This window comes from Melanotaenia boesemani, chromosome 10, assembly GCF_017639745.1.
Source record: "Melanotaenia boesemani isolate fMelBoe1 chromosome 10, fMelBoe1.pri, whole genome shotgun sequence".
NCBI lineage: Eukaryota > Metazoa > Chordata > Actinopteri > Atheriniformes > Melanotaeniidae > Melanotaenia > Melanotaenia boesemani.
In genome coordinates, this window is record NC_055691.1 from 33,483,514 (window position 1) to 33,497,623 (window position 14,110).

The following is a 14,110-nucleotide window of genomic DNA, read 5'->3' on the forward strand; positions in this document are numbered from 1 at the left end:
AAAAGCCTAACACAGTGCAATGGTCCTGCAGGTTTTAAGTGTTTTCCTGCTCCAACACACCTTACAAAAGCCTAACAGCTTGTTGTCCAGCTCTGCACAACTACCATGTATCAGGTGTTTAAGTGGAGAATTATGTAAAAGCTGCTGGACAGCGGCCCTGTAGGACTGGAGGTTGAGATCCCTGCCATAAAAGCTTAAAATAGATTTAAGGACTTTGTCTTTTCTTTTACTTAAATTCAATCTCAAAGACCTGCAGATGTAAGTGGCCTGAAAATGAAAGAATATAAAGTAGTTCAAACTACAGCAGCTGTAACACTAACATGCTAATTACTGCTGATAGTGTTTCTTTTAAATTCTACTTTACATTACTGTAAAAGATAAGTTTAGTCATTAAGTATTTTAATATTTCATATAGGCCTACTACTGATGATTATTAAAACTGAATTTAATGTTAATGTCTATCAGATTACATTAATTTTTATTATTTTAGGAACAGTTAATGAAATGATTATAGTGTAATTTAAAAAGTACAATATTGGTCTTTAAATAGTCTGGAATTTTAGTATAAAGTTACAGAAAATCGGGTTTTTCTAAAGTACAATACATGAAAAAACGTAGCACTTTTCAGGTAGCGAGTCCACAAATTTAATATAAACCTTATAGCCCTTTATGGTAAATCAACCTCCAACACATTTCACATTGAACATTCATTTTATTCATCTTAAATCCATGCAGTCACTCATATTTATAAAAGGGATTTCACATGGATTCCAGGGCTCACGTCTTAATCATCTCATAACCACCAGTGTCACTGACCCTGAGTTAAAGAGGATGTGTGCATACATCCGCTGCGTGGGGCAGAGGTGATGCGGATTATCGATAATCGTCACTCAGTAAATAAAATAAATTTACGTCTTGCAAACCGTCATCATACAAACTTCTGGTTGAGCAGCCCCTCACTGGCTCTCCATTCTGGACCTGCGGACAACCGCGGAGCCCCGCCGCCTTCTTACAGACGCCCGCAAGGTGACGCCCTCGCTCAGCTTAAATCGAGCGATGCCACCTGACTGGTCCAGCTGCTTCGCGCTGCAACACGGTGTCGGGACCTTCACCGTGTTGCCGAACTTTGAGTAGTCCACCGCATACATGCCATCCTCCTCGGACACCGTTGGCACGAAGCGCTGCCCCCACAGGATCTCCTCCGATACGTAGGAAGTCCTGGCCTGCGTGGTGATGCCAGTAGTCTCAACAACCCCCTCCAGCACCACAATCACCTCCACGTCCTGGTTCTGCAGGTCAGAGGGTGTCAGCTCGTATAGGGGGCTGTCCTTGTCGATCACGTGGGAGATGATGAGGGGAGACACCAGGAAGATTCCGTTGGTGCCCACCGGGTTATCCATATGGATGTCGATTTGGTCCAGTGGCACCATCTCGCCCTCCTCGGTGGTGGTTTTCCTGACCACTTGCATCCGCACGGTGGCGCTGATGATCATACTTTTCCTCAGGTCCCCGATGCGGATCATGAAGCACAGCTTGTTGTTACGGACGGAGATGACGGCGTGCTTGCTGAAAATGAGAGTCTCTGCGCGCCGGTTGGCCTGCGCAGTTTTCATGAAGATGCAGCCGAGCATGATGGCGTTGATAACCAGTCCTACGATGTTCTGCACTATGAGGATGAAAATGGCGGAGATGCATTCTTCCGTAATCATCCGACCGCCGAAACCGATGGTCACCTGGACTTCTATGGAGAATAGGAATGCGGAGGAGAAGGAGTGAATGTCCGTTACGCACGGAACAAAGTCGTCTCCTCTCTGGTCCAGGTCGCCGTGCGCAAAAGCAACAAGCCACCAGATCATCCCGAAGAGGAGCCAGCTGCACAGGAAGGACATGGTAAAAATGATGAGCGTGTGGAGCCATTTCAAATCCACTAAAGTGGTAAACACGTCCTGCAAGAATCGGCCCTGCTCTCTGATGTTGGTGTGCGCTACGTTGCAGGTGCCGTTCTTGGCGACAAACCTAGCCTTCCCTTGTTTCGCTCTGAACTTGGGTTGCAGGACATCCTCAGCTAAACGGGTCAACAAATAATCATCAGGGATGAGTCCTTTCCTGGACAACATTGCGCTCCCATGCTATGAACCCACAGCCTTCGGGGCTTTGAATTAGCGATCGGTGCCAAACTGAAAGATGGATTCTTCTCTTGCTTCCTCTTACCACTCGACCCTCGCCGGTGTCCGCTCCTCGGTAGCTGTCAGGCACAGGAGGGAAGAGTCTTCTTGTCCTCCCTGTGCTGGAGGTATGCGCGCTCCTCACGTTGCCTCCGAATCAGGCGCTTCAGGACTGCAAAGCCCATGAGAGTGCTCTTCCTCCAGCTTCGCAGCTGCCGCCGTCACTCACAGCTCCGACCGAACGGGCCGCGCCGCCCATTCCCACTGTGGATCAATTCATTGGTGCGCTGTTGCGCACCGGTCTCACGCGTAAAGATCCGCGATATAAATAAATAAATAAAAAATCTCAATGCAGGAGCGTAATGGGTTTCTGAACAGAGTTTTATCACATGTATATGAGGACGTAGGCTCATGTAGTGCAGATGATTCTGTGCTAACATCGCCACTTCACTAGTCGGTAACGTGAGATGGAGACGTGGTGAGGTGGAGAGGCAGTCCCTCCCCCACCATCCGCTCCGCGTCCTTCCTGTGATTTTTAATTGCCTTCTAAACACAAATATCGCGCTATTTTGCAGCTAAACGGACCCCTCATAGCGTCGCAGATGCTCGCCCACTCACCCCGAACGGATCCTACGCACTATGCATTAACGGTTCACGGCTCTGCAAAGCTCCTCTATCCTGTCTACAAAGAAAGAGGCGCAACAAAGGCGCACCAATCCTCTGTGAGGACGCACGAGGGGCCTCCCCATCTACGTAGTAAAACTAGTCTGTTGTGCATCTTAAACCCCACAGGCGGCTCATACTCTGAATATATAATAGTTTAAATATAGGCCACTGCTTCAAGTCTTTCCCAGGCCACTAAACCTCAAGAGTTTCACTCATGAACACATAAATTCAATCCCAGGAACCAGATTTAGGTCTTTATTAACATCCAGTCCCAACTTGGTTTGGTTCCTTTTTCTTCCATCTTTGTAAATCATATCAGCTGGATTACAAGCTGGTTCTAACCTGCAATCCTGTCATGAACAATCTGGTTTTTACAGAGCATCAAGTCCCTCATCACACACAAAACACACTCCTATCACTTCTGTTATCATCTCATTCCTTCCCATCAATAAAAATAAAAATAACCTGTATTGATAATTTATGTTTTATTAACAAAGAATTCATATTTTTATGTACAAATATAATACAAGATGATTAAAAAATAAAAGGAATATATATATTCCATGGGACAATTGCACTTTGAATGTCTTCCTTTAACTCTTCCAAGCTTTTCTGTTTTCGTGCTACTTGTCTGCTCGCACAAAGGAGGCGAAGATGCTGTCCTCCCTGTCCAGCAGGGCCTGGGGCGTGTCGTGCTCCAGGATGATCCCCCGCTTCATCACAATCACCAGGTCGGCGTTTAGGATGGTGTGGACGCGATGCTGCGTGGCAGAGAAAGGCATTATTCCACAAACTCGAGCTGACCCTCGTAAGAAACTGCCATGCAGTGATTTCGATTCGGTGAGCTTGAAATGAAAAGTGGTTTCATGCTGCATTAAAGGAGATTGTGGTTGCTCAGCAGTAAACCCGAGAGGCTGCTGACACAATTTCAAGTCATCAGGTTTCCGGTTGCTTCTCTTTTCTCCCGATTATCTAATAAAATGTATCTAAAGTTAACAACTATGATCTCTTAATATTCATCTAAGAGCTTTTCACTGGATAAGTCAGGTCTGCTCTGCTTACCCTTTTCCTACTTTTCTCTCTGCTCTTTTTTATTTGCAGCACAGTATCTGCAGCTATGCATCAATTTGCAAGATTGCATCAGCAGTGGAAGGCGAAGGTCGTCTCTCAGGGGCAAGGCAGAGCTGCACTGGAAACACTGTACCTGAAGCACTGCTGCAGTGTGTAGTAGGAGGACGTACTCACAGCTATAGTTACGACTGTCCGGTCAGCAAAAGAAGTCATCACCACTTTCTGCAGGATGCTCTCCTGTGGGAGGCAGAATGAGAGGTTGGTTCAGATTTATCGACTTTCATCTTGAGCTTGATTCAAAGTATCAGTAAAAAAAAAATCCTATAAACATTTAACATCTTACATGCATGTAGTTAAAAAACAATTTCATGGTATTTTGAAAGTAGTCACCTCTGCTGGTCGTCATTCTGTCCTTTTAAAACTGAACTGTGTATCTGAGGCTGTGCTGCCGTGTTATTACCTCCACCAAGGCGTAGGTTATGGATTCAGCGCCGTACGTTGGTCTTTTAGCAACAAAACTCAAAAAGTTATGGACGGATTTTAATGAAATTCTTAGGATATCTCTAAAGTGGAATAAATAACTAAACCAAGTTTTTCACCAGTGAAAACAAAGGGTTGCTGAATTTATTTTTCTACTTTATTGATCCCAGCTGGGAAATTCTTTCTCTGCATTTAACCAATCCTAGTTGCTAGGATTAACAATGGGGAGCAGTTAGGGGGTTAAGGGCCCTTGCTCAGGGGTTCACAGTGGTTTACCTTAGCTGCCAGCCCTGGGACTTGAACCCTGGTTCTCCAAACCCAGACCCACCTCTGTAACCACTAGGATACCACTGCCCTAAGTGCAACACTATTGGATTTTCAGAGTAGCTTTTCATAGATTTTTCTTTGCTTTTTGTAAAGTTCTTTTAAATATGCCAAAAAGGTGTGTTGTGGTTGGCTGCCATGTACATAGCTGTTAAACAGAAAACAAGAGATTGTTCTTCCAACTACCAAAAAGACACATTAGCCCAGAAAGATGCGATAACAGTGACAATAACAAACGTCTGTTGGTGGCTTTTGTGAAGTTCTCAATGTTTCTTGGTAGCAGCTCCTTCACACTGTGTCAGCGGACAGATATAAGGGCATTCGTTCAGCGCCACTCGCTTTGCCTTGTATCTTTTTCTAGCCTCAACACTGAGGGGGTCGATATAACTGTAGGACATTATGGATAATTTCCTATCAAAAACCGATGGAGAAAACTTAAAAATAAAAGTTGCACAACCACCAGGTTGTGACGTAGGTTTACGCCGGCCCATGGGGCGACAACAATCATGGGCAAAAAAAAAGAGAGAAAAGAAAAAAGATGAGCACGGCTTGGTGAAGGTCTGCGCTGAGTGCTTCTAGTTGTTACTGCTGAACATTCAAGTGAAGCTCTTAAGAGGATCCCTTCAGGCTCTTACCAGTCTTTTTTCTTTTCCATTTCACTTTTTCTCTTTCAGCTTCACATGTAACCTGTCACTCTTTCTTTCCTTTCACATTTTAACTTTAAGCCGCAGCTTGTGATCCAAATCTGAAGGATTCCTTTGCTCTGACCCAAAGAAATTTATATTAAGCAACTAAATCTTAGTTGGCAGTGTTTTCAGCAGGTTATATTTACATTTATCAGCTGAGAGATGCAGGAATTATTTCCAGCTGCTCTTTGTTCAGAAATATCTCCAGCTGTCTCTTTGTTACCATGGCGATAGGCATAATTACCCAGTGAACTCTTGTCGCCTTTTTCCCCCCTTTTCTGTTTTTCTCATTTCCAGCTCCTCCTTTCCTTCACACCTCCTCTCTACTGCCTCAAAGATGCTCTTCTGGGAGTTGCACACTGACCGTTGCCATGTCTATGGAGGCTGTGGCCTCATCCATGATGAGGATGCTGCTCTTCCTGACGAAGGCTCTGGCCAGGCAGAAGAGCTGTCGCTGACCCTGACTGAAGTTTTCTCCTCCCTCCGTCACCATGGCATCTGAAAGCACAATCACAAACTTAACTACATTTCATATGAAGTAAAATGCACATTCATCATACACACACACATTTATATAAACTAACTGATGCTTTCATGTTAAATGACAGTATATAAATGATATAAATGATCATCAACCTAAATGAGAGGGAAAAGTTAACTGGTCATTAAGTGCTGCTTACTGATCAATATCTTATTGCTTTTCTATTTACATGCAATCTTATATGAAGAAAGTCGAGTCATTGAAATGTGTTTAAAAAAGCTAAATTGCTTTATTAACCAGCGTAGGTGACTATTGAAAAAGCCTCTGCTTTACACAAAAATCTCAATGAAATGTGTCAAAATATCCAGAAGCTTGTTAACCACATATAAATCTGCCATCATGAGCACAATGATATGTATATAACACTTGAAGGTAGCCTTCTTCAGCCACTAAACTTGCTAAATAATTAAAATGAAATTGTTAATCTGACCCATTCCCTGTAAGAGTAGCTGTTACCTGATGATGAACTCCATTGTGGATAATATTAAAGTAATATTATTAATATTATTATATAATATTAAAGATTTTTACCATCACACCAAAATAAAAGAAAAAGAAACGAAATAGATAAGGAAATTACATAAAAGGCTTTATCTGCTCGACAGGAATATGCCTTCAATTAAATTCTATATAAAAATGAGAAAAAAGAATATATAATAATTAAGTCAGTTTGTCCATCAGCGGTGCAGCACCAGCACCTGGCTCTCCACACTACTGTGTAAACTTATTTTTATGCAACATCAACACTGTTCTGTTACTTTAACTAAGGACAGACATAATTACCAGTAACTCCTGAGTCACAGATCAATATGTTATTGAACATCTGGCTCCAGTGTACATAATCTAAAGCTACGAGGAGCTCAGCTCCAACACGTTACACACCAACACACACTCGTTTGTCAGTTTAATACACTCTAAGACAGGTGAAAGTATGTTTTCTGTCTCTGCGGCAGAAAACCATCAGCTGCAGTCTGTTATCCCAGCGGAGCAGCAAATGGTTCCTGTTTTCTCATGACTGATTACAGAGGACAGAACTGGGAGATAAATGGTGAAACAGTAGAAGTTGAACTGAGACTCACTGCAGAGACGAGGCTCTCATGCACTAACAAACCACGAGTTCATGTGTGTACAAGTGGTTCATGTCTCTCAGCTAATATCTGATCTGAGTCTGCTGCAACCTGCAGCTGTCGGAGTTAAAAATTAAGTTAGTAAGGGAGTTAAAAATTAATGCTCATGTAACATGATGCAGCAGTTTGATCCTTGAGCTCGAGACACTTGATGACCTCAGTGTGTACGGGACCTCAGTGAAGGAACTGCTGTATCTGGTACACAGTTTATGCAAAATGTGCCTTTGAAGACGTGATGAAACGTGTGTGTGTTGCAGCTCTTACAGGGCGCCTCAGGTCTGATTGGGTTCATATGAACATGAACATTTGCATGTGTTTGTGCACAGGCGCTCTCACCCAGGCCTCCTGGCAGGGTTTTAACAACATGCTTGAGTTGAGCAATCTCCAGCGCCTCCCACAGCATCTCGTCTGTCGCCTTCATCTCTGGATCCAGGTTGAATCTGCACACATGCGTTTATTATTTACAGTTAGTGCTGTATTAAAACTTATGACCAGTTAACATCATGTGCAGATCTCCAACAATCAAAAAAATACAAATACGCAACATTTTCTCAGATTGCGGCTGAAATTAGTCTGAGCCCCTGCTTGTCCTGCTATCATCACTGCACCAAGTCTGTTGACCAGAGCTGAGGCACAAAAAGAAACTTTAGAATAAAATCTACAGAATTTGACTGAGTGACACATCTATCTTTTTATAATTCCTTCTCGTCTGTTCTCCAGCAGGACGAGGCTTTTATGGTCAGTGCCACTGAAGTCTAAAAATAAACCGCTCCACTGGAGATCACAAAGGAATGCCCTCTTATCTAAAACCAGCTCTCCTCGAGTTTTAGATAAGTGTCATTAAAGCGTGGCACACTTTGCCAACTGGGAAGGTTCTGTGTGTCCTCTTCCTTTACCAAAACGATGATCAGTATCATCATATCTACACTGCTGTAACGAGGCTTCGTGTTGATGGAGAGGCTTGTTTTACCGGATGGTGCCGCTGAACAGGATGGGGTCTTGGAGGATGATGGACAGCCGAGACCTGAGGGTCTGCAGAGGCAGCTTGGCGATGTCAATGTTGTCAATCACAATCCTCCCTGTGGGATAAAAGAGCTAGTTAATAAATAAGCAACTGCAAAAGAGAATAGATTTTCATTATTTTCTTATTGGTTTCTTATTTAATTCCTTTTCTAGTATTTAAATAATTCTTTTATGGTGTATAAAAACAAATGTTAGTAATTTCTGAAACTGAAGGTTAATATTTTACCCTCAAACATGTCAACCATGCGGAAGAAGGCCAAGGAGAAGGAGGATTTGCCGCTGCCAGTCCTGCCACAGATCCCAACCTGAAAACAAATCAAAGATTTCACCAGGTCTGAAATCAGGTCAGGTCTGAACTGTGTTTTCTGTCTCTTTGCTGTAACCATCTCTTCTTTCCTCAGACTGCTTACCTTCTGACCGGGGCTCACGTGTGCGTTGACATTTTTGAGCACAGGCTTCAGCGTGGTGTCGTAGCGGACGCTCAGGTTCTGGATCTTGATCTCTCCATGCTGGGGCCATCCGTCAGGCACCTGAGACACAGCTGAGACACAGAAAGTAAAATTATGAATTTAAAATAGTTTGCCAGGGAAATAAATTTATATAATAACTGATAAAGACTGTACAGCTCTGACGGCTGAATGTAAAGTTTGGCTCAGAGGAAGAAATCATAAACACGTGTCAGAAAGAAGAGAAGGAAGGTTTTATTTTAGGAGGAAGTGTGACTGCGTTGTTGCACTCACTGAGGAGTCCCTCGTAATTCTCTGGTTCAGTTTTGAGCAGGCTATTAATCCTCTTGACTGAGCCAAGCTGCACCTCCATGTCTGCCAAATTACGCACCATCCAGTTCATGTAGTTGGACACCTGATACATGAGAGGAGGAAGGGAGAGTTGGGCTGTGTGAATGTCAGCGTTCAGTCTGAGCGCTGCTGAATCATTGCAGTAGAGACTGTAAGACATGAATGTTCGCCTGAATACTGAGAGTCACAATAATAACGCACAGAGACAGAAAAATGCACTAATTCCTCACAAAGTCCATTTTTTATGTTCCCGATGATGCAACTTTCAAATAACTGGTCGGACGAAATTTAGGGCAAATATTTAATTCTTAATTTGACTGAAATAAAAATATCTTGACACATAAATAAAATATTTATAAATGTCTTTTTATCAAATAACAAAAGCATACACAATTTGGTTATTTATACAATTCTGCAGGTAAAAAATTCAGTAAAATAATCAGGTATTAATGTGATTATAAAATGAAGAGCTGTAACTAAAACTCATCCCCAACAAGCTACAGTCACACTAAGAGTGTCCAGAAGTTTGTATGGTATAATAGTGACATAACAAAGAAAATATATCAATTTAGGGAAAAAAAAAAGCAAAAATTTATTTTGAAGATTGGTTCATTTTCTACTGAAGTTAACAGAAAAAATGATGATCTGATTGTGTAATTGAGGAATTTCTATCTAAAATGAACAATTTCCACTAAAAAGCAGATGTTTGCTCAGATTTGGAGGAAGGTGTTTTTTTTTTATTATTTTAAATAATATTCCTTTTAAACCTATAAAAGATGTGTGAGCAGTGGACTTTCAGTGGATGTGTGAACAGGTTCATTTAAGATCCTACACAGGACGTAGCGCAGACCTCGGTCCCTCAAGACTTGTTTTTGGGTAAGATTTAGCTTCTTAAATCAGCAGAAGAAAGGGTTTAGGACTATAAACACACTGTGTTTGGTAAAGCCGCCCTGATGAGGAAAAAGTTGCTAATGATCATTCTACTTAAAGACAAAGGAAAAGCAGAGCCCTTGGTTAGGTATGTTTGGCAGTGATGTAGACACAATGCTTATTTTTATAAAATAAAATATAAAAGTGACTACTCACCATGAGAGCATAGGTCAGCCCGAGCCCCACCAGACCAGGAGAAAGCTGGTTGTACAGCGAGTTAGTGATGGAGGCCACAGCTGCCACCAACACCACACAGGCTCCGATGTACTCCTGCACAACGTCAACATCACAGCAAGAAGATAAAAACGCTCGCTGAGGAGCTGAAGAGGGTTAGTTACATATGGAGATCCATTACTCTAGATCGGTTTGCCCATAATAGTGATAAATGTATGCTTTCTTCAACATCCGTACACACACACACACACACACACACACACACACACACACACACACACACACACACACACACACACAGAGGCCAAGGCTGTGTCCTTGCTGATGTGTAATTGGAGAAGTTGGACGATACATAAAACATGAAATGAATCCTGCAGTTCAGTTCAGTGAGAGAATCAGATGTTCAGTATTTCAGAAACCCAACAGAGGGAGCAGTTAGCCAGACGCCTCCACATGAACGTGAGCCAGATGTGTGTCAGAACTGAGCTGGACAGCAGAACGGGTCATTACCATGCGGACTTCCAGCCAACGGTTGGCCGCGGTGAGGAAGAGCGAGGCGATGTTGTTGGCATCAGTGAACTGTAGCAGCCTCTGTCTGAACCTGGGCTCATACCTGCCAAGAGAGATGATTGAACTTGTTTCAGTGTGTTAACAATCCAGCTGCCTGACTTTTCTATGACTGGCTTAGTGTCAGCGACTAGAGAAGAAAATGATGAAACTTCAGGACTGAACCTTTTGATGGAAAATCCAGTCAACAAATCACAAGTTCTTTAAACTAAACATTCCTTCTTCAAAGCTGTAGTTAAAAGAAACGGCTCTGAGTTACAGCTTCCCTCCGACCCCTAACTGGACTAAGAGTTATAGAAAATTAATAAATATTATTATTGTTTTATTCTTCTATATCTTTCTTAGAAGATCCCACGTCAGTTTGTTTTGAGTTCTTTCTGTCTTTCTTTCTTTCTTTCTTTCTTTCTTTTTTTCTTTCGGCATAGTGAAAGTAAATAAAACATATTACAGAAAGAATAATAATTAAAAACAAAAAACCGAAAGGGTGTAGGCAGAAGCTAGTAGCTTATAAAATACCTACCAAGGATCACTACATACATGTGAAAATGTGCAGGTATGTACATTTAAAATAACTTGTAGCTCTTGATAAGTGACTCTAATCATGTGAAATACTGTATTTCTCAGTTCCAGATACCTGTGATTAAGCATTTTGTGAAATTAATTGATCCACTCTGATTTATAATTCATGTGTAAAAAAAACTGAGGCAAGACCTTAAGCCAAATAAAACACAATGATGTTATCTGCTCTGGTCAAATCACAATGCAGAGTGAAGTCCATGAAGCAGGAGCGTGAGTTATCTTCTATGTTATCGGTATACTTGCGAACCACCGTCTTAAAACACCTCTTTAACCTTGTTGTTCATTGAGAAGGTCTTCAGGCCAGAGAGCGTATCAGTTATTACCTGAGCGCTCTGATGGTGATGATGCCTTCCACTGTCTCAGAGAAGTGGGAGAGTAAAGGAAGCTGGGTGCTGTCCTCCAACTGCTGCAGGTCCCTGACCAGAGGAAAGAGAAAACAGAGACATACCAACTCATGAAATCGGAGTAATAGGGACTTCAGCATATTAGAAAAACACATTAAACTCTGATAATGATGTAATTAGGTTTGCAGAAAGGTGTAAATACACTGTTTAGGGCCTCTTTCAGATCAGTAACTTTATTTTAATGATCTTATTTGAACCAAACAAGATTTCTCCATCCAGTTTGGTCTGGTTCAGAATAAACTGAAGACAATAAAACATGTCTCGGTTCTGCCTGCCTCACCTGGAAGCCATCCGGAAGTATTTCTGGATGAAGTAGCAGGCGATAGCCAGCGGCAGGAGGGCGATGAGGAAGACGGGGGTCACGTAGGAGATGACACCCAGAGCAGACACACACAGCAGCGTGGAGCGGGAGAGGCACTCCAGCGTGGTGGGGATGTGCTGGTCGATGGTGTTCGTGTCTGTGGAAAACCTGTTCAGGATGCTGCCGAGAGGAGTCGTCTCAAACAGCCTGAAAGGCCGAAGAGAAAGATACATATAGTTAGTTATAAAAATATATATATATATATAATAAATAATTCCAGCAGCTTATATCACCCACAGAATATTTAAAAGCAGCATATGTAGCTTCAGTCAACAACACTGAATAAATTCTACTCTCTACAATCAGCCGGTTCAGTTTGAATTCCTTCGTGTGAATAAATAAAGAGAATAAATTATTCTTATGCATATGTGAGTGTATATAGAATGCATGCAAACGTATATTGTGCTTGTTCAGGCAATAGCTGCCTTGTGGGTTTTATGGGAGGAAAGCAGATGGTGCTCAGAGTAATGAGGCTAAAAAAGGTGCTTTTAACTGTGCATCCTAGCCTAAAATGTCTGTTTAAGCACGCACACAAACATCAGCTCACTTCTCTCTCACTCTCATTTTCCCCCGTCATGAAGCCGGGCTGAACTCGTGCTTTCACACTGTCGTACCTCATGGGGGCCAGTATGATCTTGTTGAGCAGGTTGTGGTGGAGATCTTTGGCCACTTTGAGGCCCGTCCACTCCACAGCCACAGAGGTGGCGAGGCAGAGGATGATGCCCAGGCAGCACAGCACGCTGAACACAGACAGATACCACGAGTGACTGAAGCCACAGTCCTGTACCACAGAGAGAGAAAGGGGTTTTAAGGACACGAATGAGTGTGTGTTTGAGGAGGTGCCATTTAGTTTGCTTGTACTATAATCATAAGGATAATTAAACTCTGAGGCTAGTTATAGATTAACTGTCCAACGCGGTGGAAGTCAGTGAAGCTCTCAAAGCTGAGCCGGCAACTTTTGAGCAAACACAGACGGGAAGTGCTGATGATGTTCTGTTGTCTCATCACTCATGTTCTGCTTCGAGCTTTGTTTTCTCTTTTCTGGTTTATACCATGTTGTTTAATTTAGTTAATGCAATGCAGCCCAGAAAAAGTCTCAAAGTCCACACTCAGATCGGGGTTAGCGAACTTGTTTTCTATCTACTTTAAATTTTTTTTTTTTTAATATAAGAATAAATTGAAGAAACAAAAGAACAAGCTCTTAGGGAAACTAACCAGGAAAGATAAAAAAACAGGTTTTTTTGTACAAAGAAGGCATCTAATTATAGTAAAAGACACTTAATGTAATTATTAAACTACTACTTTAAATTAGAAGGAAGAGCATCTGTTCTTTTAAGAGACTAAACAACAAAGTCAGCAGCAGCAAGAGGTCTGCTGACAGAAACCTTGAATAAGAATTCATTTCATTCAACGTTGAATAAAAAGACTCAGATGGGGTGAATATTACAGAATTTAAGCCAAATACTTTGGACTCTGTCGAAAGTGCTGGACGAATAATGGCATTACTGCTTACTGTAATATAATCTTTACAAAGCTTTCAGATACTAAGAGAGAAATATCATTTAGAAAAGTCAGATTTTTTTCAGCTATTTGCAGTTATGGATATATGTTTTAAGAAATTTGGAAGAATTAAGAAATTATGAAACCTAGTGAAATAATACAACTACTGGTAAAAGTATGTAATGGTATCTCTAAATGTACTATTTCGAAACTTTACCAAAGTATAGCAAAAGGCAGAGGAACTACCACAAGTTACATCAAGGAGAGAGAACTAAATCTTAAAATAGCCTGTAAACAGTGTGTTTAGCAGTCTTCTACATCTTACTCGGTGTACTGGCAGGAATTTTGTTGGAAGAACCTCATTCGATTTTTCATTATTTTCAAAATGAATACATATAGAAATCCAGTGGACCTCTCATGCTGGAGGTATTGTGAGGATGACGAGGCAAAACATCACCATATCTTCTGGAGCCTTTTTTGGAAAACACCTGAGGAATTATGCAACATGTTCTTGGTTGGCAGATCCTACGGACATGCATGACGCTTTATTTTGGTGATCTACCGGATGAAATAACAGGAAATGATAGCTACCTCTTGAAAATAATAATTCTGGCAGCAAAGAAAGGAATCACTCGTAAAGCGTAACAGACGGATCCACAGTAAAGAATTGGTTAGAAGTCGTGAAAAAGATCCACAACAGGGAAAGACTGGGAAA

The 14,110-nt window shown here is 41.8% G+C and overlaps 2 protein-coding genes across 3 annotated transcripts in view; both read right to left on the reverse strand.

Annotated features, from left to right (window-relative positions):
* Window positions 1-642: 642 nt before the first annotated feature.
* kcnj11 (potassium inwardly rectifying channel subfamily J member 11) lies at window positions 643-2,425 on the reverse strand. The gene has a single exon (XM_041997397.1). It carries the CDS (start codon window positions 2,115-2,117, stop codon window positions 957-959), a length of 1,161 nt encoding a protein of 386 aa, XP_041853331.1. The 5' UTR covers window positions 2,118-2,425; the 3' UTR covers window positions 643-956.
* Window positions 2,426-2,644: 219 nt separating this feature from the next.
* abcc8 (ATP-binding cassette, sub-family C (CFTR/MRP), member 8) overlaps window positions 2,645-14,110 on the reverse strand; it is a 65,757-nt gene continuing 54,291 nt past the window's right edge. Inside the window, exons 27-39 of one of the 2 annotated variants that reach the window (XM_041997394.1) lie at window positions 12,510-12,676; window positions 11,815-12,042; window positions 11,454-11,546; window positions 10,495-10,597; window positions 9,967-10,080; window positions 8,824-8,944; window positions 8,494-8,624; window positions 8,310-8,388; window positions 8,031-8,139; window positions 7,397-7,500; window positions 5,757-5,890; window positions 4,077-4,139; window positions 2,645-3,592 (exon numbers count right to left, since the gene is read on the reverse strand). In XM_041997394.1, the coding sequence (XP_041853328.1) occupies window positions 3,455-3,592; window positions 4,077-4,139; window positions 5,757-5,890; window positions 7,397-7,500; window positions 8,031-8,139; window positions 8,310-8,388; window positions 8,494-8,624; window positions 8,824-8,944; window positions 9,967-10,080; window positions 10,495-10,597; window positions 11,454-11,546; window positions 11,815-12,042; window positions 12,510-12,676 (1,584 nt within the window). In that variant the 3' untranslated portion in view covers window positions 2,645-3,454. The remainder of the gene's footprint in view (window positions 3,593-4,076; window positions 4,140-5,756; window positions 5,891-7,396; window positions 7,501-8,030; window positions 8,140-8,309; window positions 8,389-8,493; window positions 8,625-8,823; window positions 8,945-9,966; window positions 10,081-10,494; window positions 10,598-11,453; window positions 11,547-11,814; window positions 12,043-12,509; window positions 12,677-14,110) is intronic. The other variant, XM_041997395.1, reaches the window with a different exon arrangement.